General features: G+C 38.0%; 2 protein-coding genes across 5 annotated transcripts; one reads left to right on the forward strand and one right to left on the reverse strand.

The window, feature by feature from the left end:
- Nucleotides 1-76: 76 nt before the first annotated feature.
- Nucleotides 77-13,821, forward strand: fntb (farnesyltransferase, CAAX box, beta). Its single transcript, XM_007231521.4, has 12 exons — nucleotides 77-408; nucleotides 2,769-2,833; nucleotides 4,909-4,981; nucleotides 5,802-5,893; nucleotides 6,649-6,795; nucleotides 6,902-6,985; nucleotides 8,042-8,128; nucleotides 9,803-9,932; nucleotides 10,707-10,839; nucleotides 11,066-11,177; nucleotides 12,672-12,786; nucleotides 13,404-13,821. Exons 1-12 carry the CDS (start codon nucleotides 304-306, stop codon nucleotides 13,524-13,526), a joined length of 1,266 nt encoding a protein of 421 aa, XP_007231583.3. The 5' UTR covers nucleotides 77-303; the 3' UTR covers nucleotides 13,527-13,821.
- Nucleotides 13,822-13,978: 157 nt separating this feature from the next.
- On the reverse strand, nucleotides 13,979-26,851 carry max (myc associated factor X). Of its 4 annotated transcripts, none has more exons than XM_022663223.2 (5): nucleotides 26,674-26,851; nucleotides 24,996-25,022; nucleotides 17,180-17,287; nucleotides 16,267-16,390; nucleotides 13,979-15,349 (listed from the first exon to the last, which is right to left on the reverse strand). In XM_022663223.2, exons 1-5 carry the CDS (start codon nucleotides 26,707-26,709, stop codon nucleotides 15,162-15,164), a joined length of 483 nt encoding a protein of 160 aa, XP_022518944.1. In that variant the 5' UTR covers nucleotides 26,710-26,851; the 3' UTR covers nucleotides 13,979-15,161. The 4 variants fall into 4 exon arrangements, with proteins under 4 accessions (XP_022518944.1, XP_022518938.1, XP_022518955.1 ...); XM_022663217.2 differs by having other exon boundaries at nucleotides 16,267-16,405; nucleotides 26,674-26,850; XM_022663234.2 differs by lacking the exon at nucleotides 24,996-25,022 and having other exon boundaries at nucleotides 26,674-26,850.
- Nucleotides 26,852-27,247: the final 396 nt, after the last annotated feature.

Here is a 27,247-nt window from a genome sequence, read left to right on the forward strand (position 1 = left end):
CGTGCGCGTTCGCGTTGACGCGCGGTCCAGGCGGAACTGTGTATTTCGCAGATCTTGTGGTCATGTGGTGTGACTGCGGTGGGAGCTTTATGGGTTGGACTTGAGTTATTGATCAGCGGATCCTCGCAGCGTCCCGATAAACACGCAAGAAGAGGCGCTGAGTTGCTGTAAGAACTAGCTGTCTGCCCTCGCTGTGATTTTAGGGAGACGTTAGGAGCCCCGCGGGGTTTTAACCGCTGGTTCAGTGAGAGCACTGCGCGCTGCTGTGTCTCTCCACAGACTGTATATATCTCTGTCATCATCATGGAATCCCAGTCCCCGCCGCCGCCGCTGCGCTGCTTCAGCGACTCCCATCAGTCGGAGCTGTTCAGAGATGACGGCGTGCAGACGGTGACTTCAGCGGAGCAGGTGAGCGGATTACTGCCGCGGCAAAGCTCTTCAGCGCCGGAGCCCCGGGGATACCGGGGGTCTAGGAGTGTGTGTGAGGGGCTGCGGGGTCCGGCTAAAGCGGTTGTGAAGTGCTGCAGCTAGCGGCGTGGCAGCAGCAGCTCAGAGCCTCATGCTGGCTAACTTCTCTAACTTACAGCTGAGAGTGACTCTGCAGCTACACTAGGCTTATGGTTCATTACTGAGTTATGTAAATTATCTCTGTTCTGATTGGACAGGGCTTTAAGTGTACTGGTGTTTTGTCACTGTATTACAGGACAGACAGCACCTGACAGCTCCAGCTAACCACGGTTGCTGACAGTGGATCAGGATGCTGCTAGTAGCTAACTTGCTAACTACCGTTAGGAAGCTAACTAGCTATACACAGCTCTCAGTTTCTCTGATTTTGCTATTTATAGGTATATGTTTCAGTGAAATTAACATTTTTATTTTATTCTATAAACTATGGACAGCATTTCTCCAAGATTCCACATAAAAATATTGTCATATCGAGCACTTATTTGCAGAAAATAAGAAATGGCTGAAATAACAAAAAAGATGCAGGGCTTTCAGATCTCAAATAATGCAATCAAGTTTATATTCATAAAGCTTAACTAACTTAGATTAGCTGTAGCTGTAAGTCAAATAACATTTTTTTTTGTTTCTGATAAAAAAATCTAATTCAGGTAAATCTGTAAAGCAGTTTGTCCTAGTAGGACTTCTATTAATTTATTTTAATAATATTATTATATTATATTTTCAACTGTTAAATCTTTAGTAGTAGCTAATCAGATTTCATTGCTTAACCCTCTATGGCATGAATTCTATTTTTTGGGAGGAAAGGCTAAAGTTTTGTAGCTTTAGTCTCTGTAGATAACCTTTTATTATTGGGTTGTAATAACAAACTAATCATTTAAATTTGATGTTTTAGAGAAAGGAAGCACCCAAATTAACAAATAAAAAAAATGTTTTAGTAAGTTTACAACAAGAAGCCAAATATATTTTTTTTACATATTCTTGCACATGTATATATTTTCATTTATGACCAACTTGTATGTCTCGTTGTACTGGTTGTGGGTATCCCTTGTAACATTATATTCAAAGTAATAAAACAATACATTTCATAAAAATAAGATGTTATGGTATGGTGAAAAAACCAAATACTTGGTTTGTTGTCTGAGGGTAATGTAATTATAGCTAGTCATGTTATTGTTGATTTATATCATTCTCTCAATTCTGTTTTATATTTGTAAAAAGTCTTATTAGATAACATAACATAACTATATAAATAGATAGATGGACATTAGGGGTGAGTGATATGGCCTTAAAATAATATAGTGATATTTCAGGGAATTTTGCGATAACAATATTTTTGCCCATTTAGTAAAGTGTCAGTAGTGCAGATAAACAAACCTATGATTATCATATAAGATTCAAGATAAAATATATTGAAGATAAAATAATAAAGATTCCTATATTGCAATTCTGACTAGTTAACTTTTAGGTTAAGATGTCAGTCATTTTATTACAGCTAGTCAAACCGTATAACTGTAGCTCATGTAAGATGCATGCAAACGTGATATAACACAGTAGACCAACACCAGCAGATGACCTGACTTTCCAAACCATCACTAAGCATCAGTAAAATTTTTATTTTATTTGACCGGTCTTGATGAAGAGTGAAGAAATGCACAGTCCAAGCTGCTTGAGGTCTAGTGTGAAGTTTCCACAATCAGTGATGGTTTGGAGAGACATGTCTTCTGCTGGTGTTGGTCCACTGTGTTATTTCAAGTCTAAAGTCAGTGCAGTGTTTTCCCAGAAAATCTTACAGCACTTCATTCTTCCCTCTGCTGACAACCTTTACAGAAATGTGGATTTCATTTTCCAGACTTGCCACACTTCCCACCCTGCCAAAATTCCAGTTGGTCCTATATAATATTCAAATTTTCTAAGACATAGATTTTTGGATTTTAATTGGTTGTAAGTCCTATTCATCAACAATAAAATAAATAATCTGTGGTTAATACATCTATATAATATATGAGTTTCACATTTTTAAAGGAATTAATAAAATTAAGCATCTTTTCAATGATAATCAATTTTTTATATAAATATAAATATCTGTAGTTTTTATTTAGTAAATATTTAGTAAAACAGCTTGCCATCATTCACAGCTTAGTAAAAAAACTGATTGCCAGAAAGTGCGCATGCTAGTTTCACTCTTTCTGTTGTGGGAGGTTTTCCGCTGTCTGCATGCTGCTTTTTGCCATGGATCATGTTTCTGTTCTGTTGTCTCACCACCATGCCTTCTTTTTTGTTTTCTGTTTTATCATTATATCCAGAGAAAAGTCGAACGCAGTATTCAAGACATACTCACTGTTTACCAGCAAATACACAGCTTACCACAGTAAGTAACGTTCGACCTTCTCTGGCCATCATAAAGGACCAGGATGTAAGATTATTATATATCTGTTAACATTGCCATTGCTTTCACTGTAAGTGTGGGGTTCTAGTGTGTGAGTTCTGTTGTGTGTACATCAAGGACATGTATAGCTGACTATTTACAGTCCTTTTTTGTAACAAGCAAAAAGAATAACATCATTTATATCACTGATATATGTTCATGAGCTACACAAATACACAGTACAATTCCTATGTAGCAGAAAGCCATGTTGCTGATGCTACTCCTTGTTCATTATGTTTTGTATTGACCTGGAAGCTGCAGTCTTCCTTATCTCTTAGCTGCTTAAGCCCACTCATGACCAGACTTAAGCCAGCCTAAGCAGGTTGAAAATGTCAAAACCGGGGATTAAAAAGACAAATTTCAAATTAAACAGTGAAACACTTCACACCAGAATTATTGTATTAAAGGAATATTTTACACATTAATGTTAACATGGAAATTAGGCTTATTTGTTATAATGTCTAAGTGTATTATTAGCCCTGTCCACCTTCTTTGAGGATAGAAGCACAATTTTAGTTGTGCTTCTAATTTTTAGACTTTAGTCACCCCCAAAAATGCACAAATGTATTTTTGTCTCTATTAATGGCAGTTCCATACCTGCATACCTTTTGCTACAGTGTCATTGATTTGAGATATGTTTACTTCTGCAGCATGCTCATCTTTGAAAGCAGAAGTGCTGTAATATGGACTGATGCATTCCACACAGAGTGCTGTAAGGAAATTGTAGCAGTGGATATAGGATCAACAAATTTAAGAACAAGAACATCCCTAGTACATATTAGTAGGGTCAGTCAATTCATGAAATGAGACACGATATTGGGTTCACGGAAACGAGACAAGATTTTAACATTATTATATTTTATAATGCAGTTAAAAGATATGTGAAAATATTTAATTTGACTGAAACTCACAAAATGCAAAACAGCATTTTAACATAAACCCAAAAACGTCACTCCTGTATGATCCCACATGAGTCTTCAGACCTTAAAACTATTGTTAGAATCCCCCCAGGGAGGGTTCTGTATTCAACTGGCAATCCCACTTGAGGATTCTATACAGACCTGGCAACCTATGACAGAAGCTTACTCTCTGTGTGCATCCATGATTCTGTGTCACTCTGCAATATAATCCGCAAAGATGGGATCCTTATAAAATGCTCATTGAGTGTATATATAGTTGTAAGCTTGGGGCATCCATGTGTAAATTATATGTTTGTATGCACTATTTAACATATTGGAAATCATATGAACAAAAAGCAATTAAAAATAAAAAAAATAAATGTGTGTCTTAGCCAATTGCTCAGCTTTGATGCTTAAGCTTCCATCATTATTGTGACTTGTGCCATGTGTTGTTGACTAGGAGGATGGGTCCCTCTGAGCCTAGGTTCCTCTAATTACATCTGTTGTAGAAACAATTTGCTGAATTGTGTTGTAGTGAATCTAGTTTTGAGCTACAGTATGTCAATGGAATGTTCTTTTGTTAGTTGTAGGTTTTATTTAATAGCAGATGACACTGCTTATTGCTATTAGGAGTGTGATGCCTCGCTATAATTACTGTGGATTGTGCACACCAGTAAGAAGCAGGAGACCCCCCAACCAATTAGACATGCCCCAGTGCCTCCACAGCTCAAGAGATCCACCGACTCACTTGTGACAGCTAGGGAACTAGGGATGCTCCATCACTAACGTTTCATAACATTGGTGAGCCTGTTGATGTCTGGAGAATCTGATCTGGGGTCTGTTCAGTTCAAGGAACCACTCTTGCATGGTTATGAAGGTTATTAGGTTATTCTGTACAATGTGATGTGGTATTCAGTTTTTTTCAGCCTAGTATATTTGCTTAATTTGCTTAAAATTAAATAGATATATTTTGCAGTTTTAGGACCTTTTCATCACTGTACATTTTTTTTATTGCACTGTAATTAAAAGTTTACTTTATTATTTTACTATAATTTATAATATTTTTTAAACCTTAATTCATGACTCATGTAAAACGAGTTGCTTTTTCTCAATTTTTAGGCCCACCTTACTAAGGGAGCAACACTATCAATATCTCAAGAAAGGTTTACGCCATCTTTCAGATGCCTATGAGGTAAGCATTGTTTTGGGAGTCCTAATATGGCTAGTGAAGACCCCTTTTAATGAACATGTTCAGCTACTTTGGCCCAATCCCATTTCTCTTTTGTACCCCTACCCCTTGTTTTTCAAGAGTAAAATCCTCCCCTAAGAATTGGGACAACCCTTCACCCGACCAAGATGTGTAACAGTGGGGGCTTAAAGTTCAGCCAGCTAGCTGCTGGTTAACTAGTTAACTTTTTAGAGTATTTTATGTCTTCAGAAAGGGGGCAGGATCGGCACCAGTTAATTATTATTATCCGTTCCTTTTTTCCTCTGTGATGGGGAGTCAAAATTAGCTTTCATTTTATTTTTCTGTTCCTCCCTAAATGCAACAGCCTCTGCCATGTGTTGCACCAATTAGGGTGGTAAGGAGATTGTTGATAGTTAGCTAGCTATGGAGACCAATTACCAACATTTTTTAAGCTTCTTATGAAGAAATTGGCCATAAAAGATTGAACTATGGCAATGTAGTGGTTATTGTCATTTTAATAGACCTCTGTTTTGAGTGACTGAAAAATCTCAGTTTGAAGGGTCATGTAACCATGTTTATAATAGGTGTGTGAGTGTGAATGACCTTTTAAATAGTGTTTTTTTTATTCAAGTTTTTTAACTATCCAACATCTATTATACAAACACTGTTTATGTTTATATAAACTAAAGTAGTTGTTCTATAATGTCTATTTTCTATTTATTTATTTATTTTAATTGTTTCCTATCATCACAGTCCACTAATTGTGTGTTAGGCTTGTGTGTGTGGTATTTGTTGACTCTGTGTGTGTATTGTACGCTGTTAGTGTTTGGATGCCAGCCGGCCTTGGCTCTGTTACTGGATCCTGCACAGTCTGGAGCTGCTGGAGGAGCCAGTTCCTGCTGCTGTGGCATCAGAGTGAGTAAAAGCACTTTTTTTCTTTTTCTCCACCCCCAACATTTTCCATTCTTTGAAATGGCTCGCTGTGATGTGGTGGCCATTAACTCAGATACACGTGCTGGTCTTTTAAACAGTGTACTTGTGTCCAGGAAGTGTGTAGCCCTAAAGAATCTTAATGCTTGGAATTAAACATTAATTTAATGTTACACACGTTTTGCACACATTTGTTTATTACATAAAAGGGATCAGAATTTAGTATTTATATTTAAATATATGTATGTATAAATTTATACACATTTGAAGTTAAATTGAAATTATGTTGTAGTGTCCCTATGACCCCAAGCCTGGGACCCAACAGTGAGTGTTGCTGTGCGCAAAATAAAACTGCTAATGTGTCACCAGGCTCTGTCAATTTCATTATCCGATTAATTTGAACGTGTTAAAATTCCCAGGGTAACTGCACATGTTAATGCGTTAAATGTTGACATCCCTATTTTATAAGTTGTCTGGCCAGAGGAGTATGCCTCCCCTTATATATTAGCCTTGATAGTACATGTGATGGTACAAGGGACAAGTGAGATTTGATTCCTCCCAAGATTTCCTCCTCCTCCAGCTCTGAGGAGAATTTCAGTGCTTTCTCTGTTGCTTAATGGGTGCTTCTGTTTTTTGTTTATATATATACACACTACATAAACACATTTGATATTGTATAGAAGAAAATACACTTTTCCCTTTGATGTGATCTACAATACACTCTTCCTCTCATCTTTCAGTGTGTGTCAGTTCCTGGCCCGGTGTCAAAGCCCAACAGGGGGCTTCGCTGGAGGTCCAGGGCAGCATGCCCACTTGGCGCCCACCTACGCTGCTGTAAACGCCCTGTGCATCCTGGGCACGGAGGAGGCGTACAACGTCATAAACAGGTTTCACAGCCGCCGCCTTTCTCTCTGTTATCTATCAGCACGTTCATATGCTGCATTGATCTCAGAGCCATAGTGACTCGTGTCTGCGCTCCCCTTCCCCCACCAGAGAGAAGCTCCTGGACTTCCTGTACTCCGTGAAGCAGCCAGATGGTTCCTTTGTGATGCATGTGGGTGGGGAGGTGGACGTCAGGTGAGTATCATTGCCATGGTTTCAGCATGGGCCTGCAAGTGTAAATACAGGCTTCAGATCAGCAGCAGTCACTGGCTTATTCCCTCAGGGCTGATTCTATAAAGCACAGACAAGCACCAAAGAGCAGCCTTTAACAATGTGTTACAGACAGTTTTAATACAATAGGTTTGTACTAATGAAGTCCTTTAGGCTTAATTTGAACATCTGTGCAATGTCAGAATAAACAGTAAAGAGTGCACCTGATATCAAGGAAACCTTTTCAATTTGCATTTGTTTAACTAAATGTAAAACGTATATTAATTCACAATTTTAGAAAAATAGAAATGATGTAGATTTTTTGTTGTTATTTGAATTAACATCAATTAAAATCATGTGTATATATTTTTTTCTCCAAATTAAAAAAAAAAGATTGAATTAAGTTTAACAAATATATAAAATGAAGCCAACATTGATCTGTTTTATGATGAAATGATTTGATTAAGTGATTTGATTAAGTGACTAAAAGCCCTGCATGAGTGAAATTAAGCTGGATGTGTTACTTTACAAAATTTAGTAAAAAAAAAAAGGCATTGGGCTAAACTGGAAACTTGTTAAAAGCTGTATGTTTACTCTCTTGTTTTGAACACATCTGTTTCGAGTATGTAAATTTATCTCATGCACAATTCAATTAATCATTAGATATGTGAAATTTGTGTCACCAAAATACAGTGCTTTTACGCAACGCCTTCAAAGTTCAGGGCTCTCTGAATTGTACCAATGAAGTGTGGAGCTTCTTTGAGCTTTTTAACTGTGTAAAAATAGCGATTCTTTGCATGGCAAACACTATGCCCCCATCACTAGCATTGTGAGCCTGTTGGTAGAATCGGCTAAAAGTGCTGTATTTCGAAATACTGTGAGGAAAGCAGAGGTGGGTTATTCAACAAAACCGTTATCATGTTTCACTACACTCTAAGCCCATTTCACACTGGATTTCTCCTTGTGAATTGCTCAAAATACTGCATGTAGAGAAATAATTTAAAATGTAAACTATTGTGTATGTGCTCTGCTGCCGTATAGGAGTGCGTACTGTGCTGCCTCTGTGGCTTCTCTCACAAACATCATCACACCAACGCTGTTTGAGGGAACCCACAATTGGATCATCAGGTAATTAAGATCAAAACAGCAATGCTGTTGTATATAATATAATATATATACACTTACTCACTCACTGAGCACTACAATAATCAGTCAGGCGCATGGCAGCTGTGCGATGTGTAATGTAAAGCAGATTCAGGTCATCAACATGTAGTGTTCACATTAACCATCAGAATGGGGGGAGGGGATGAGATGTTTAGCATGGCATAAGCGGTCGCTCAGTCGTGTCGTGTGAACTACTGAAGAATGCTCGCTGACTGATCGACAGCGAGTCACAGACACCTGGCAAATATTTAGCGTGCTAGGTATCTGGCGACTGGGAGTTGGGAGCAGCAGCTACCCACAGCCAATGGGATCACAGAAAGAGAACTATGGATCCAAAACACACATCCTGCTTTACCAGAGCTGTTTATGAAGAGTCTGAGCATTTTTTTCCCCTCTCCCTGTTATATCACTGTTAATCACTAGAGGGAGCCCGCGAGTGAGTCCTCTATGAATGTGGTGAAGAGAGATAAAAGCTAAGAACTATTAATGATTTTTTTTTATTTGAAGTATTTCTTTAATTTTAGAAAGTACAATGATGTATTCACTAAAAAAGCAAAGAAAGCTACCTGTGTATTTCAATTTTCTACAGTAAACAAGTTTTACATACTGAAGACTCTGCATCTCTGCTACTGTGAGCTGATTGGTTGGTAATCTGATGCTGGAGTTACAGGCAGAGCACTTATTTGAAAAGGTTTAGTCGAAACTATAAAAAATTATGTCTGCAGTTCTGAAACATTTAATATAGCTCTGTATTGAGGACATGAGTACATATTTCAGTACAAAATGATCAGACAATTATAAACTCTTGATTTTGCTGAGTTGCTTTATATAAACCCATTCATGTTGGACTCACTGCCAGTGCGTATTCTCCTCTATAGAGATTCTGTGGCATGGCATCACTAGTTCTTGTGTGTTTAGTTCTGGCATGTTCTCGTTTCTGGAGAGCTAGGTCAACGTCTACATTCATATCAGCATTCAGCTAAGTTAAACCATCCATTTCTCTTTCTAGACCAAATAAAAGGTAGTCATTTGGCACAAGGCTTTCAAAATCATTAGCTAATGACCTTAAAACATTTGCAGTGGCTCATATGAGAAAAGCCATCAGTTTAGCGCAGTGCTATCAAGGCTTCAGGATGTCGACACTGCAGGAGCAGTTGGGCCAAAACTACTGCAGCTCAGTAACCAATCCTGCTGTAGAGTGAGAATAGGACCGCCTACCTTATAAACATACACATGCAGAAATACAGAAATAAATAAATTCATGAAGAAATGTGAAAATAATTAAATGTAGAAATACCTCAATCAATAAATATTAAAACTGCCCCAAACAAAGGTCCATCCATGAAATTATGAAAATAGTCATTATATAATTGTTTTCATGACAAAGAAGTATTTATTAACTTATATATTTATCTATAAAATTATTTATTTATATGTATATTTATTCATTTATATGTGCATTTTTTTTATCTAAACCCATTTCATTTTTCGTCCTCCATACTGATATTTAAGTGCTCAGTGAGTCTAAATAGGTAAATGACTTTTAGGATATGTTGATGCATAGTTTTAGTCCTAACTCCTCTAAGTTTTAGTGTTTTTGGTTGTTATTAACTGCAGATGTGTGTTTGGTTGTTCCAGCTGTCAGAATTGGGAAGGTGGTCTCGGTGGGGTGCCCGGCTTGGAGGCCCATGGTGGATACACCTTCTGCGGCACAGCAGCTCTCGTCATCTTGGGAAAGGAACACATGCTGGACCTCAAGGCTTTATTAGTGAGTGTACCTCCTGCTGTGATTTTGCCTCTGATTGGCTGCTTTGTTTCTGTTTCTCCTCCTTAATATCTACTAAAGCCGGGGGCGTCGCCCAAAAATACCAGAAACACCAGAGCATCTGTATGAAGTACTGTTTTGAAATAAATGTTGTTTACAGGTGTCTGAAGGAAACTAGAGAATGAGCTACTGAATATTATTCCAGTGCCTTCTCTAATCATACTGGAGGCCTTTATACGGGAAGAGAAATGGAGTGACAATGATGCTCCCTGCCCAGAATATCTTGGACTGATGTCATGCAGGGGAAAAAAGCGAGTGCCTGTCAGGCCTTACGCTGCTTATTTTCTTCAGGAAGAATGTAGGCAATAATGTTTGATATCAGTTACTGTGCTTCTTCTAACCACAGCCTAATATAATGTGGCCACAGGAAGTCTGGAAAGTCTCCACATGATGATATTAAAATGCTCATGTTCCAGGATCACTTCTGAAATAGCTTCCCACAGTTTAGCTTCAAAATACGACCTTTTAAATGTGCTGAATTTAACATGCTGTTGAAGGTAACAGCATTTTTTCATGTTTGGACATATTGTTATTTGAGGCAATTACAAATAATCTGACTGCAAATTAGAAGTATTGTGGGTAGAATTTAGTTCAGGAAGGCTTTTAACTTTAATAAATAAATAAATAATAAATAATGACTCTTCCTTTATTATAATTTTGTGATCTGAGCTGAAGGGAAAGTGTAGCTCTCTGAGTGTCCTATGATGAACTCCACAGCGCTGGGTGACCAGCAGGCAGATGCGCTTTGAGGGAGGATTCCAGGGACGCTGTAATAAACTGGTGGATGGCTGTTACTCCTTCTGGCAGGCTGGTCTTCTGCCGCTGCTTCACAGAGCTCTCTTTAAAGATGGTAAGACCTCATGATTTATATAAACTCAATAGTTTTGTTTTTGGGACGTATTTTATATTATTATTAAGGAACTCCTAGATAGAAAGAGAATATTTATTTACACAAGCACTGCTAGTCAAACTTAAATTTAGTCTTCTAATGGTGTATCCACTTTACACTATTTAAAAGTCAAGTTCCATAATAATGTCTGCCGTGTGCACAGTAATGATGTGCTGCTGTTTTGTAGGTGACATGACGTTGAGTCTGAGCAGCTGGATGTTTGAGCAGCAGGCTCTGCAGGAGTACATCCTGCTCTGCTGCCAAAACCCTGCAGGCGGATTGCTGGACAAACCTGGCAAGTAAGTATCGTTTTTCAGTGCATTTAGCATATGCACACACACAGAGTTAATACAATACTGAGCTCACAGAGAAACTACCAGCTGTAGTCAACCATGACCACTAACAGGAAGTTATAAGACTGTGTGGAACTTTCATCCATGAATTAGTAATAATGTTTCTGTTAAAAACGAACATATACCCTATTTTTTTTTTCACTATAAGGCGCACTACCAATTAATGTTTATTTTATGGTCTATTTTCATACATAAGGCACATTCTGTGACACTAGTAAGGAACATGGGTGTTGCCATGTTTTCCTTCTAATTCAGCTATATATTTTCTTTTAAATTCATACAAGCATTAGATGTTAATCTACACAAATTTCTCTCCTGAAAACTGTGAATTTGGGTGAGTAAAGCGCTTCCATTGATTTCTTTCCTTTTTTTTTTTTTTTTGTAAACTTAGATTTCCAGATTTCCACTAAGGCTGGGTGCAGCAGCATTAGCAGCTTATCGCTAGCACTAGCTGCACTTAGCACAAGTAAACACTGTAAATGCCGTTCGACAGCGCTACACTGAGGGACCCTGAGCGTTCCGGTTAACCAGGGTGTGATCATCTATAGGTTTATCCCATGTAGCTTGTTTTAACACTGTTAACACTCAGACTACAGTTCACTATACTCACCTCTGAACAGCAAAAGAGCTAGCGCTGGGGTTGGTGGCTAATGCCACTAGAGAAACTGAACTGAAACTTCTGTATAACGCTGCACTTCAGCGGAGTGGCTTTACTGCTCCCTACAACCTGGCTGGGAACATTTATACATTAGACACTCTGGATTATAAGGCACACGGACAATTTTTGGGAAAATTAAAGGATTTCTTATAATGCGACAAAAAAGAGAGAAATAAAACAATTATAGAAATAATACAAAGAAAATGGGGTGATACCATATCCTCAGAGTTTAGATTCTCAGCTGAGATTTCCTCAGGCTCTGTCGGGTCAGGTTCATGAAAATAGTCTGTGATATAGGCCTAGGTTTTGTAATGCTTTATATTAAATAAAAATCTAAAAAATCTATAGTGTGATAATCACACTTTTTTATGATCTGTGATCATAAAAAAAACAACAAATCTGCATTACATTCTGTTAGTTCCATTCTTAATAAACAGCTTTCTTTAAATAGTTATATTAAATAGCCTATGCTTCTTCTGTGCTGCACTGTTGATTAACATCTTTCTAAACAGATTTCACTCATTTAAACATCTCAGAATTGTAGATAAAAGCTTTAAAAGTGTTAATGCTGTACTTACTAAAAGCTATTTTGGGTTTAAATCAGGCTTTTAATGAGAGAGACGGGCACACACAGAATGTGCACGGGTTTAGTTAGAATCGGGCTGGATGGCCTGATCTAAGCTCTAGTCCTCAGTAGTTTTTTTCAGTACACACTTGAATCATGTTGAACCATGTTGTAGCTTTATTTCTATGCAAATTGAGGTGTAACACTCTGTTCACAGGTCCAGGGACTTCTACCACACCTGCTACTGTCTGAGTGGTCTCTCAGTAGCACAGCACTTCGGAAACAAAGATCTCCACCACGAGCTGATCCTCGGCAAAGAGGAGAACAGACTGGTAGGAGCCAATGAACAGGCTGTACACTCTTAACTATAAAGGCTTTGAACAGCACTTTCTCAAAAAATATTTTTCATGTTTATGTTGTCAAAAACCTATTGCTGTGAATAGTGATGTGTAAATAACATTTTATAGATTAAAAGTCTTTCAAAATAATATTTAATATACAAGACTTCCTACCAATTTATGGTGTTTTAACACACCTCATTACATACATGGTTGTCTGAGGAACAAAAAAAAAGCTTCTTCTATGGAATCACTTACAGAACTGTCTGAATCCCCTTAACTATGGACCTGTCAGTGTCTAGCTTAATAAAAAGTGGTAAATAAAAACAAGTAAAATACTCAAACATTTTGTAATTCCAAACATGTAAAAACAGCCAAACTATAAGTAAATTAAACTGATATTGTTAATATCCTGCCATTGTTTAGACACTAATGTATTTGTACTTCAAATTAATGAAAGATGTAAAATTAGAGTAATGATGTTAATTTCATTGTAATTTTATCTAGCTGCCATGTCTTAAATAGAATTTTTATCCCTTATTCTGAGACTGTGTAACCTGTTCTAAATACTTTCTTCCTAATTCATTGTAATCGCTTCTCTCTGCCTTTAGGCACCGACTCACCCTGTGTACAACATATGCCCGGAGAAGGTCGCTCAAGCCATCCAGTATTTCCATCAGCTGCCAATACCAGCCCAGAACGGAGAGCCAGCGTGTGCTGAAGACCAGTCATAGTCAACGTTTTTCTAAACCTTAAAGGAATCAGTCAGTTGTTCTCTGGGCTACGAGCTGGAACCTGGTGTGCTGATGCTGTAGTCAAAAGCTGTGCTGGTGATAACTGCCCAGTTCTTGAAGAGGCAGAGTTACTAAACCTGTTCGCATGTGCAAATGACTTCTGCTTTAGAAAGGGGTTTTCATACACCACTTCTTGATACTGCACATGCTTAGCCTTTTTAACATGTTTTAGTAATATGTAAGTGGTGGTAAGCCTGGGCTGAAAAAATAAAGGCTTGGACAGCGTTTTCCTGCACTTGTCTAAATCCTCTCCTTTATGAATGATTTGCATGTTTGGACAAAGTTTGCACAAATTATACAAACACCTTAAATACTAAAATATCGTTCTAGTGAAATATATGACCTTAAATTTCAAGTGAATAACCACAAAGCAGCTACAACAATTCACACACTTTTAGTAAAGGATAAAATATTTATTTATAGTCTCATAGTAAAGGTAGGCCTCAACTTGCAAGACAATTGTTGGCAGTATGTACGACATACCAGTAATTTCCATGGAATGGAATCAGACAAAGACCTATTTATTATGTACTATGTACTAAGAGGAACATCTGTGATAATCAATATACTTACATCTCCTAGACACGCGACACAGAGAGGACGGGGTAGGGCAGGGCTTAAGTCAAATTTCGGTCTGCACTTACATTTGTTCACACAAAAAAAAAAAACAAGCTTATTATCTTTTGACATTCTTTGTCATAACTGAGGGGAAAACAACATTTACCAAATGTATATACTCCCAAAAATTAGAAGAAACATACAAACTGCATTACATATTTTGGGATGGCATTATATAAATGCAAACTGAACGCATTCCTTTTAAAACTTTTTTTTTCTTCAGACGGCTACATTTCTTCCCTAAATAAAGCTAAAAGAACACCACAAATCTGGGAACTTTCTGAAAAAACTTTAACTACACTTTTTCAGCTAATTGATTGCTCTGTGAAGGGGTTACTTAAGTCATTATTAACTGCATTGAAGTAGGTTCACATTCCTCTGTGGAAAAGTACAAATATTTAGAAAGGTTAACAAGTCCATTGGAATAATTATTCTAGAATGAATCAAAGTATTAAACAACTTCTTTAACATATTCAACAAGAAGATAACAAAAAAGAATATTTTAGCAGTGCCTGGAGCTGTACTCCTCGTTTGCCCTTTTGGGTTCCTACTGAAGGGGTTACACACAAGGGCACAGAAAAAGCATCGAGTCCTTACATCGCAAAGCTGCCATATTTCAGATTTGGGTTGTTGTTTGTTGCTGCCAGGATGTGGGTGCCAGGACGTAAGACAAACAGAGAGAGTTGAGGAGGGAGGTCTTACTAGGGAGAGAAAGACATGAAGTGTGTGTTGCCTTTCTGACGCGAGTCCTCCGACCCTAGTCGACATCCCTCCTTTAGCCTGGCCCAGCATCCAAACTGGAGGTTACAGAGTCTCTGGTTGGTGCACACTTGGGAGGAGGGAGCCTAGGAGGCAGAAGAGGTGGAGGGAGGTTAAAATCACTGCACAGGGCACTGCAGAGATCCTCCACCCTCCAGCCTACGAGATCCTGGAAGAGCCTGAGGAGGAAGTACGTTCTTAGCTGGCCTCCAAGCGGATCTTCTTCCGGGTGGGCGGCTCCTCTGGCTCCGACTCAGAGCTGGAGTCAGAGCCTCCGTCAAAGGCTGACACTGCGCTGCCCTTGGGGTTGGTGTACAGGCTGCTGTCTGAGGACGAGTAGTTGGCCTGTAGCTGCGTGGTCCCCTTGACCTTCTCCAGTGCACGAACTGAACAGAGAGGGAGAGAGAAGCTCAGTACCGGACCAGTTATAGCATGAAGGCAAATGCAGCTAAAAACCATTTATACTTTACATATGAACATGAATTGCACTGACACAATGTGAAAATTGGCTAATTTGTGGCAGTTGTTACAGTTTTGAATTGTACTGTACATTTTGATTGTCCAGTGCATAGTGGAGAGATTGCATTGTTTTAAATGCATCTTGCAATTTTATGTGGCCTGTCCTTGTGTAGATTAAGTCCTTCTCTCTCAGATAAAATCTTCATTTACCATATTTTTCGCACTATAAGGCACATTTAAATCCTTTTAATTTTCCCAAAAATTATCAGTGCACCTTACAATCCGGTGCGCCTTATGTATGAATTTTACCAGTCAGGTTGTAAGGAGCAGCAAAGCCACTCCACTGAAGTACAGCGTTATACAGGAGTTTCACAGCTAACCTCAGCTAGCACTGCTAGCACGAAATAAATCTGTAAAGATTAACATTCAGTACTCGTTTGATTTGTCTGACTCGTCTGAAATAATATATATATATATATATATATATTTTTTTTTTACATATTACAGTTTTGTTTACTTAACTTAGCTTACAACAGGTGACCTGCAGAATTAGAAGGAAAACATGGCGACACCCCTGTTCCTTACTAGTGTCGCATAAAATGTGTGTTAATCCGGTGCGCCATGTGTATATAATTAGACCAGAAAATAGATGTTCATTAATAGTGCGTCTTATAACCCGGTGCGCCTTATAGTGCAAAAATAAGGTATTCAGAATCCACAGAGAGTAGATTTTGCCTCTGTGAGCAGGTGTCTGGTGCACAGTTTGGCACTGGGGCACACTGAGCATATGGCTACGTGGTCTGGGGGTGATGGAACTCGGCTCAGCGAGTCTGATGCTACCCACCTTGCTGCTCCAGCAGAGCGTTCTGCCTTTTCAGGTCGTCGATGTCCTGCTGGTGTGTGTGGTTTTTCCGTCGCATGTACTGGATATACTCTGTGGCTTTGTCTAGGATTTGAGCTCGAGACGCCTGTTTGATAGATTGCTGTCAGCAACAAACGAACAACTAAAATAGGATGCAAGGATAAGTTGTCCTCATCACATTTCTAAACAATTAATTACTAAACAATGATTACTTTTAAGTTAAGCTATTTTATACATTTTTTAATACATTTTTTAATACATTTTCTTTACAGTTCATTATAAAATCATTTACACAGATCAGCCAGAAGTGACTTTTATGATGTTAACAGAATTACATGTTTATTTTTTACAATAAAAAAAGCATTGCTGTTCAATAAATTCAATAATTCACATCACTACAATCAAAAGCAGAGCAATAAAGCATTGTGGAGGTACAGACCATACCCACAGCATGTTCTGAAAAGCTTATAGTAAGCATATAGTCCTACTGGCCACTCCCACTTGCTAAGCTACGTGCTGAAGTCACTGAGGGCATTTCACGCACCACCTCAGCAGACACACAAACATGGCGCCTGTGGGGGGAAGGTAATTTTATTTTGGGGTCAAACCACGTCTGTTACAAACCAATGCCCTCAATATCAGACACGTCAAAACAAGCGGCAGTGGAATTTCTACAGCCTGGACTTCACTCTCTGCTCAACTTTTGCTCTGCAACTACAACTGCTAAACATCATCATTTATCTCTTATCTCATACTAATATTCAAATGATCTCAACTGACAGACTAGAAAAAAATTAAACATCACAAATTAAGCCAAACACACACACATGCAATAACAAAGAACCTTTATGAGCTGCTCGTGCTCTCCTTGCATTTACCAGTGACGTTTACCAACCTTTTCCCCTTGCAATGCCGGCACAGAATCCCGGAGGCTGTGAAAGCTGTCTTTGATGTGGTCCCTGCGTTTGCGCTCCAGCGCATTGTGGTGTGCCCGTTTGTCTGCCTGCAAAGAGAGAGTCACAGGGGGCTTCACAGCAGCACTACTGAGCACAAATCCTCCATTACACTGACATGCTGCTAAAATAAACACCAATGCTTTCTCTAGGGGTCACGCATTGATCTTCAACTATTTTAATGGTACTTCTAAAAAAAAGAAGGCAGTGTTAACTGAGCCAACTGAGCCACTTGTGGCACGTGCAGGTTTTCCACAGTGAGGACTTTCACTTTTATATTACAAATAAAAGTGTTTTAACAAGGAATGCATTTACATGCACTCAAAAATCTTTATCTTTGGACTATTAGTCATCTGATTGTTATTCAAGTTTCTTACAAGTGTTTAATTTTTTTTTACATCAAAGTAAGGTCTGATCTAAATCTGAAAGAGCTGGATTTTAGTTCAGTAATGGTATTTCTTTGCACATGGACAGTGAAACCAAAAATAAGCAAGCAGCAGTTAACCCAGCACCCGCAAGGAGCAATGGTGAAACTGAAAGATCTAACCCTGTATAGCATGATTTGTTGAGAAAAAATATTTTAGCCTATGGATCCCTGTTGATATATCCATCAAAATATAAGAACCACTGATTGCCATGACTGCCCTGTTATGTAACTGCATGAATGAATGAATATATGCCTTTGTTACACAGTTACAAGTACTTGAGAAATTACACTGCTTTAGTAAAACAAAAGGGCCACAATAATAATAATAGTAATAATAATAATAATAATAATAATAATAAACCCATTGACAGGACGATGCAATAATCCAAAAAGTGCTTTGTTGCCTGAAAGCAACACCATTCCATAAAAGGTTAAATCATCATCTTCTAGCTGATGTATGTTCATATGGTGGCTTAATGATTTTCAATAAAAAGCAGCAACATGACGATTGGGTTTTACATAATGTTTGTCACGTCTTAATCTGTGAGAATTTTGGCTGATTGCACAGCAAAAAGATGATTATAAATTTCACTAAAAGTTTTACCATTTATTGAATTACCCAAACTCATGTAAACATAAATTACTGAAAACTCCAACATTCTGCAGTAGTCAGATTGTGTATGTAAATGCCCTTAGTAATACTGAAACTACAACATGTGGAGAAGTTGCACAAACAGTTAAAACTGTACAAAATGTGCAATGCTGAGAAACTTTTAATTCATATACTCATTTGGAATGTTTTACTAAACTACAGGGCAGGATATTTACTCTTAACGACATCTGATAAATATCTCCATTATGCAGAGTTTAGCAATTCCTGGACTCCTGCATGGAGGAAATGACATGGCTATACCAGAGTCAACTGTCATTAGGCCTGGCCAGCACAGCTGTAAAACTCGTTTTACCTCCAGTGACTCATTAACGGATGTCTCTTTTGCATCCGAACAAAAACTGCTGCAAAAACAAAACTAAACTACACCTAGACTGCTAGTGATCCACACATTTAGCAACGCTCCACTCAACAACACAGATTAAGAGACACTAAAGGTAGGGTGTGGACCTGAACCAGCAACTCATGAGTTAATACAGCTGGAATTTCTACATCACCACCTGTAATCCATACAATGAGTATTAGTAGTGTCATGTAAGGACTCGGGAGGGTAAGACATGTTCGTGTCTTGGACCAAAATGAGCCACAATTATACTGGATAATGAACGTAGAATAAATTTTATAAAAGGTTATAAACCAACATAGTTTTGCGTGGAAAAAAAACACCAGGTAAACACTTCAAAATCCAATTTTGGCCAGTATCTGATATTTGCCTTAACAGTTCACGCTCCTACACTGATACACTTACATCCAAAAAGAGCAATGCTTCACGTGAAGTTTCCAAAAGCTGTCAAAGAGAGCTGTGGCAGAGAGCTGTACTCATCATCAAGAATGCCTTCAAGATTGCTGTAAAAAGGACGCTATTCTTTAGTTTATTTCACTGTTTTTTGTTTCTAGGCTTTTTATTTTCCTTTGATATGGTACAGGAGCATGTTTAGAATATTTTTTGAACATTATTTATTTTTTATTTAATTATTTATGGTGTCAGTTTCCTCATTATCCTGCCACTGAAAGCCTCCCTCACTGCTGTTGTCCATTTCTCTTCTTACCTCAGCAAAAGTCTCGACATAATATTTGCATGAATTCCACTCCTACAACTAAATTCTGCAGCACATTCTGTATGCATCAGATTTCTATACCATATGAAAGTGATCCAAATTTAAACTGAAAATTAGAGATTCAGTGTGTATTTTACCTTGTGTGTCACATTGCCACATATACAAATCTGAGGCACACAGGACAAAAATAGTTTGAATTTGGGTCATTTTATATGCTATGTGAATGTAGCCTTGTATTGCTTTACTATGCTGGTTATAGTAACCAGTGGTCTACATTACATACAGTACATTTTAATGAGTAAAACAACCCTTAAATGTTTTATATCCTGGAAAAGCCTAAATTATTTTTTAACATGTTAAAAACACTGACATTTTTTAAACCAGCTGAATTTCTTTTTAATTAAAGCACTAATAATCTGACAATACATAAACTTTTGACAAGCATTAGCACATGTACATGGATTGTACTGTAGTTGAGTATTCTTCTGAAACACCAATACGTACAATATAAATTATTCTAACAATGTTTCAAAGTCTGCTATAGAAGCTGAATTTGCTTATCACAACCTGAGTATTTTAAAAAAAAACTTCCTCTCCACACAAAAGAGTGTCGTCCTTGTTTGAAAACATAAAAGGCACTTTGGGGACATCCCAGACATCTTGGCTCCAATCTTGTTCAGCAAGTCCTCAAAGCTAGTCATAAACTTACACATTTGCTGGAACTACCATTATTTAGACTACGCTTCCAACAAACGGTCCTAGAACATTCTCTTTTTCACCGAACAGACAAAAAAAAACATTTCTGGAATTTAACAGTAATAGTAGTAGCTAAATATATCATGATGGAATCAGATGGCATTTAAATTAACATTAAAGTTTAATGAGCTCATGCTTCCTGATAGTGCTCTATGCTAAAAGTATGGCTTACTAACCAGACAGAGCTTATTTATTTTGGAGTGTGCACCACATATGGCTCACAAAAACACAGTACTGGAAAAAGAAAGGTTTTGTTTTGTACTTATATATAAAAAAATCAGTTTAAAATACATAAGTGAAAAAGCTGAGGCTAGTGCTGGTTAAAACAGTAGTGCTTAAGTAGGGAATGTGGAATAGTGACTGGCATGCCTCCGATAGGGGAGACTACAGTCTTTTGCACGCCATCTGGGTGTCTCCTGGGCAAACCTGTTAATGCTGCATACACGTTTTAACATATCTCTAAACATGTGTGTACGTCATATAGTGTACGTCTAGCATGCTGTATAAAGTCTACACAAACCAAGGACAAAATTCTTGGCAGATGCTTGTAAGTCATTCCTGTTACATAACAGGTTACCTGAGTAAACCTCACACACAGCAATTGAAATAAACTAAATTCCTAATCACTTCAATTTACCTTCTTCTTTTGTTTTTTACACTTTTTTTTTACAATCACTGAGCACTTTATTAGGACCATCTCCATACCTATTTATTCATGCAGTTAATTAATCAGCCAATCATGTAGCAGCAGTGCAAGGCAGAAAACTGTGCAGATACAGGTCAGCAGCGTCACCCAAATAGATAGGGCTGCAACGATTAGTCAATATAATCGACAATTTCAATTATTTATATTAGTTGACTACAAATTTCACCCACACATCTTACACTCACTTAGTCTGTGTCTCTTCAAGTTCCCAAACACAACATATTACATATTAACTCTACATATCAGTACTTTCCACATTTAAACATCTAGACATTTAAATGCCTTTTAAATCTCATGTTCAGCGGTCGACTACCAAAATAATCATTAGTTGCATTAGACTGACCATCCGAAGGACAAACAATGAAATTTAAGAACAGTATTTCTAGAGCAGCTGATTTCCTGGGGTTTTAGCAAAACCAGCTTTTTGTTTTCTCTCCAGACAGGATGACATTAGACGAGCTGAGCTTAAAGGTCGTTAGCTTGTTATGCTAACAGGCTAGTGTATCTGCTTCTTTGGCTGTGCTGTTCTACACAGCGCTCCACAGAGCCTCTAGTGGTATGGAGGTATGTAAAAAATACCGTTTCTAAATTCCCCTCTGGTATACCAGAGGAACCGGTATACCGCCCAGCACTACTGCCTACACATTTCTGTCTTCACGGTTAAACTGCAGAGCAACACCGAAGTATAAACCAGCCTTCTGTCCAATAATTAAGCATCTCAGAGTGCACAACACTTTGAACCCCTGAGGGAACAAACAGATGACCACATTGGGGTCCAACAGAAACCCAAGGCATCACTGAGGTTAACCAAAATCAGGCAGTAAAAGACTGCAGAAATATAGCCTGGTCTGATGAATCTCGCTTTCTGCTAAGGTTCACAGATGGTAGGTTCAGAATTTGGCACCAACAGCATGAATCCATGAACTAAACCTGCCTTGCGTCAACAGTCCAGGCTGGTGGAGGTGCCAATCTAGCCAATATGAAACAGAATCACAAAGAAATGTTTCCAACATCTAATGCAATCAATGCCATAAAGAAGTGAAGCTGTTTTGAGAGCAACTGAAGATCCTACTCAGTATTAGTACAGTGCTCATTCGTTTTATTAGTGAATTTATTTGTTATGCATTTATTTCAGTGGTGAATTGTTCACCACAGCCGTGTTCCCATCTCAGCCATTGTGGTCATGGTCAGTATCTTTACATCTTTCTTTTATATACGTGGCTACATCACACACTTGGCAGGCTCTTCTTTTATTCTGCAGATAATTTTACCTCTTCAGAAATCCTGCTGCTTAGGTATGTGTTTACAATGAATTGAGTGAATGTATAAGGTATTTGGCAAAATCCTACATATGTTTACTGTTAATATTTGGGTTTCAGGAACACCAGATTTTCACAAAGAGGAAAAAGACTGGCATGACAGGAATATACTGAAGACAATAAAATACTCAAATTTCTTATTAAATCCATGCCTTTACATGTTTACGGAAAGCAATCCTTAAATATTCAAGACGTTCATAAAAAATTGAGATGTTTGGGGCAAAACAAAAGGGCGTCCGAACTGCTCTGCCTCACACCTAGTGTTAGATGTGCGTCAAATATACATGAAATGCTGTAAATATTTAAAATGTTCCTGCAGAATAAGTGCTGAGCGATATATTGCCTTTACCACTATTCTGTAATACTGACATACATTAGTACTGATTTTCAATTTTGTAAAATAACTAATTACAGTAAGGATCTGTTTCATGGACAAGGATGAAACCTAGTTGTACACTATATTTTCCTTTCAATGGAAAATCTCCATTCAAAATGCTGAGTAGTCCAGGACTAAGCTTAACATCTGTGTGGGAAACTGCATCTAAATTTTACAGTAGGGACAGGCTGATAAGAGACATATAGAATTATGCTGACTATGGATATTTTACACATACATATCTGCTAATGCAAGCTATAAAATGTCAATTAAATATTTGATTTTGAATTTAAATATTTCCTATTTTTATTCCATTTTTCCCAAATTTACAAGACCAATTACCCAACCCACTCATTAGGACTCCCCCTATCACTAATAATGCCTCAACACCAGGAGGGTGAAGACTGACACATGCGTCCTCTGATACATGTGAAATCAGCCATCACCTCTTTTTGAAATGCTGCTGATGCAGCATTGCTGAGTAGCATCACAGCGCTCTCGGAGGAAAGCGCAGCGACACGGTTCTGATACACCAGCTCATAGATGCCTTGTGCTGTGGACATCACCCTTTGTAGTGATGTGGGGAAAGAGTGCCATCTACCCAACCGGAGATAGCAAAGCAAATTGTGCCCTCTCTGGGCTCCAGCAGCTGATGGCAAGCTACATGAACAGGATCAGCAATCTCCCAATAACAGTTGCAGCACTTCAGACCACTGGACCACTCTGTGCCCAAATAGAACGCCAATTAATAAAATGTAAAAACTGACCTGTATCTGTCAATACTAATATGGTTCCAAAGAGCACTACATGAATTACATAACGCTTATAGTAGAAACATCTCTGTTGCCAAGCAGCATGTTAATATTTTCAAATGATGTTTTATAGTATGTCTCAAGACAGCAGAGTTGACTTAAATGTGTGTCAATAGTTTGCTACTCAGCAAATGCTACTATTTTATTAAAATAGTGCAAAACATAGATAGACATTTCCAAAAATGTTTCTGTCTCTTTAATATTAACAATAGCTGGTAAGGCTTTATTATTTTAACCAAGAAAACAAGCAAATCTTAACAAGCTGTATCAGGTTCATAAGGCATTGTTGTTGTACACAGTAGCAGCACTCAGGAAGCATAGGCTCATTAGCCTTATCGTCATCCGATACTGTGATATACAGATTATCACTCAGCACAATGGAGAATAATTACACAGTGCAAACCAGCAAAACACATGCAAGGTCGTTTTCAGACTAAATAACTTTAATTAATTAATTAATTAATATATATATATATATATATATATATATATATATATATATATATATATATATATATATATATATATATATATATATATATATATATATATATATAGTTTAAAGTAAAACATCTGGCCCAAGGAAGCTATGCTGATAGCCATTCAAATGCCATGCTGCTGGTCAATTTCATTTAATAAAAAAAGGGAGTGATTTAATAAGATAAAAGTGATGTTATTGCTCAGGCCGCCAGCTTTATCTCTGAATATTATGCACGGCCCTTGTTTTAAAATGACCTCATTAATTAAACAATACACACTATCCTTAAAGCCACCAAGTAAAATACATTTCTTATATAATCTTTCCTCTCAGTCAAACTATTTGTGCAAAATTGCCAAGACACCCCATCTATGCAAACTTAGTTACACACAGCTTGCATAACCTCAATAGAAAAGCATAACTAATACAATGCGGAGGGAGTTCTGGGGCAGCCACACCTGAGCCTAAGGTCATCAGGTCGAACAACAACAAGCTGCAGTTAAACAGGAGCCCCTCCATTGACCCCCTCCATCCAGCTCCATTCATGGGAAGTGTCAAAACCAACTAATCATTATTATCTGACCTCACCAATGCAATGTCAGTGTAATGCTACAGAACCTTCCCAGAGAAGTGTACAGGCTTTTAGAGAAACAACCCCTGCATTGGAGAATAAACACTGGGTAAGCAAGTGTCCACGAGAATTTGGACATACACAGAGTGTATAATTAACACCTACACCTCCCTATTGTTCAGACCTGCAGATTGTAGACGGTCACACAGCCACACAGGCCCAAATTAGAAGGGATAATGTCAGCCAACAGAGACTCTAATATGGACATGTCTGATTGTGGTGAACTAAAGCCCCGGCTTAATCACCCTTCCTCTCACCGCATCACTAGCCTGCTGAGCAGCCCTGAGAGACGGGCAGCACTGGCCAGCCTGCCTGCAGTATACAACATTCATAATGAAGCTTTAACTCCTTATTAAATGTGTCTGATTAGACTTAGCCTCTGAACTTTGTTCTGCGTGTGGCGTTAAATCACTGGTGTTAAGCACAGTAAGTTAACGTTACCTACCCGAACACACAATGTCAAAACAGAAGGCGTTATCGCCGATAAAGGCTAAAAGTGGAGTATTTGCTCCGCTTACTACGCACCACAGGGTGAAACCTCGATGAGTCTTCCTGTAAAAAACAAACAAAAACAGAACAGGACAAGAACTCGTAAAGCTAGCATTACACTAGGTTTCGATATAACTAGGACTGTAAGTAAAATAAAAACTTACACAGAAACAATTTGTTTTTTTGTGATTTACATATTGTAATACTAATAACTCAGACATTTTTACCAAATTTCAATAGAAATGATACTAACAATCCCCTATGTGTACAAATATTAGGCAGATACAATCAACCATTGGTTAGGCCTGCCATAATAGCTATTTTGTGTAGAATATATTGTCAAAAAAAAAAATTATATTACTATAACTATTACTATTTTAAGGCTATTTTATGCAACTGATAGATTGAAAATATAATAGCAAAATAAAGCAATTGCACCTTTGTAAAGCATGATGAACTGTTACTTCTTAAGAATACTCAATCAATCACTGGGATTGAAATATAAAGTTTGTTAAAATTCTCAATAAATAACTACTACCAACTAAGCCACTGGTTTTTTTTTTTAACAAAGTCAACCATAATTAATCATAAGGCACCATAATATCAAGGTAAGCACATATTGCTGAGGTCATGTCCATATATTGTGTGATATGTGAATAATGTAATTATCTAGGGCTGCAACAACTAATCGAGATAAATGGTTAAAATCGATGATTAAAATAGTTGATAAGTAATTTAATCATCAACTAGTTGGGTATACAGTTAGTCAAGAGCTCCGCTACAACACATCCTGTCCCACCTTACAGGTGGCAGCAGTTAGTTAGCTAGGTTCAGAGTTTTTTTCAATAAATAACTAAATAATTTTAAAGCCTTTTAAAATATTTTTCTGACTCTAAAGTCAAGCCAAGTGCAGATGTACATTACATAATTATTAAATAATGTTAATGTTGTCTATAATATTAGTTCTATATAGATTCTTATCTAAACAATATCCCATTCAAATATTAAATATATATTAAACATACTATGTTAATAAATATATTTTCTATTTATCTGATTAAAAAATATTAAACAATATTTAATATTTTGATAGATAAACAAATATCAAAATAATAGTTAGTTGAAGCCCTATAATTATCATGGCAGAAGTACCTATGTACCTAGATAAAGGTTATGTAAAATGATTATATTTTTATAGATATATCTGATTGTATCACGCAAGTTGTAGAGTGCCGTATATGGGTTAATCGGCCTTACGTAACATCGCGCGAGCTGCGATGCGATGCGACTACTGCGCATGTGCACAGTGCGATGGCGATACTGAACGATATATTGTGCAGCCCGAGATATAAGGGAGAGCTAATGATCTGAGCGTAGTGAGATACTGGTGTGGAATAAGCTCGGTTAGCTGATCTAGATCAGAGAGCTGCTGCTGCTGCTGTCACAGTGTAAGACCCGATATAAACACGCTGGATTGTTTCCTACTGGTTTTAAACCGGTTCAGATTAGAACTGAACTGTTTATTATGATCATCATACTACTAACGTTACTACTATTGCTGCTGCTGCTACTACTATTGCTAACTAGCTAACCTAACCTAGCTAGCTAAAGCGCTTACACTCACACACGGCTCCTCTCTCTCGCTCTCTGCGACGAGAGGGACAAAAAACAGCGGAACAGAAACATTAACACGGGGAAAATGACGGGCACTCACGTCACTGTCGACCTCGATGTCATCGTTGTCGCTCATTCTTCGGTAAAGTGGGTTAATCTAAGCGAAGTTGGGCTCTGGAAACCGACATGAAACGGACCAAACCGTCACCCACCGCGAGAGAAACGGAGCGAAGACCAACGGACGAAACTCCGCCGCGCGTGACTCGCCTACACGCGGACCATTAACACTACAGCTACTGCCGAGCAGCATTATGGGACTTGTAGTCCTTCGCGCAATGCGGGTTCATATCGGCTACAGTATAGAGACGGACGATACGGACTACAACCCCCATGTATCGTCCCGAGGAGGAGCGGCTTCCCTGCGCCCAGTGTTTTCTACTGGGTGGGTGTGGGATTTGTAGTCCAAAACGAGGTCCTGCTGAAGGGCCGCAGTTTACACACTATAGACCAGAGTTACCCAAACAGAGACTAATCCTAGACACAGACTATAGCTAATTTCCTTTCAGTGGAAACTCTTAAAACACATTAAATGGAATGTTTCCCTTACGACTGCCTATACATTATCTCTTAGATAAGTGTGTGGCAGAAAAAAACTTTAAAAACATTGCATTAAG

This window comes from Astyanax mexicanus, chromosome 1 (assembly GCF_023375975.1).
Source record: "Astyanax mexicanus isolate ESR-SI-001 chromosome 1, AstMex3_surface, whole genome shotgun sequence".
Classification (NCBI taxonomy): domain Eukaryota; kingdom Metazoa; phylum Chordata; class Actinopteri; order Characiformes; family Acestrorhamphidae; genus Astyanax; species Astyanax mexicanus.

What these genes read in the sequence shown, in the direction of transcription:
- fntb (XM_007231521.4), top strand. Translation starts at nt 304, where the DNA reads ATGGAATCCCAGTCCCCGCCGCCGCCGCTGCGCTGCTTCAGCGACTCC. An exon ending in CGGTGACTTCAGCGGAGCAG is followed by an intron (nt 409 to 2,768) that starts GTGAGCGGATTA and finishes CATTATATCCAG; the next exon opens with AGAAAAGTCGAACGCAGTAT. An exon ending in CCTGCTGCTGTGGCATCAGA is followed by an intron (nt 5,894 to 6,648) that starts GTGAGTAAAAGC and finishes CTCATCTTTCAG; the next exon opens with TGTGTGTCAGTTCCTGGCCC.
- max (XM_022663217.2), bottom strand. Translation starts at nt 26,709, where the DNA reads ATGAGCGACAACGATGACATCGAGGTCGACAGTGAC. An exon ending in ACATCGAGGTCGACAGTGAC is followed by an intron (nt 25,023 to 26,673) that starts GTGAGTGCCCGT and finishes TGTTTTTTACAG; the next exon opens with GAAGACTCATCGAGGTTTCA. An exon ending in CGGCATTGCAAGGGGAAAAG is followed by an intron (nt 16,406 to 17,179) that starts GTTGGTAAACGT and finishes TGTTGCTGACAG; the next exon opens with CAATCTATCAAACAGGCGTC.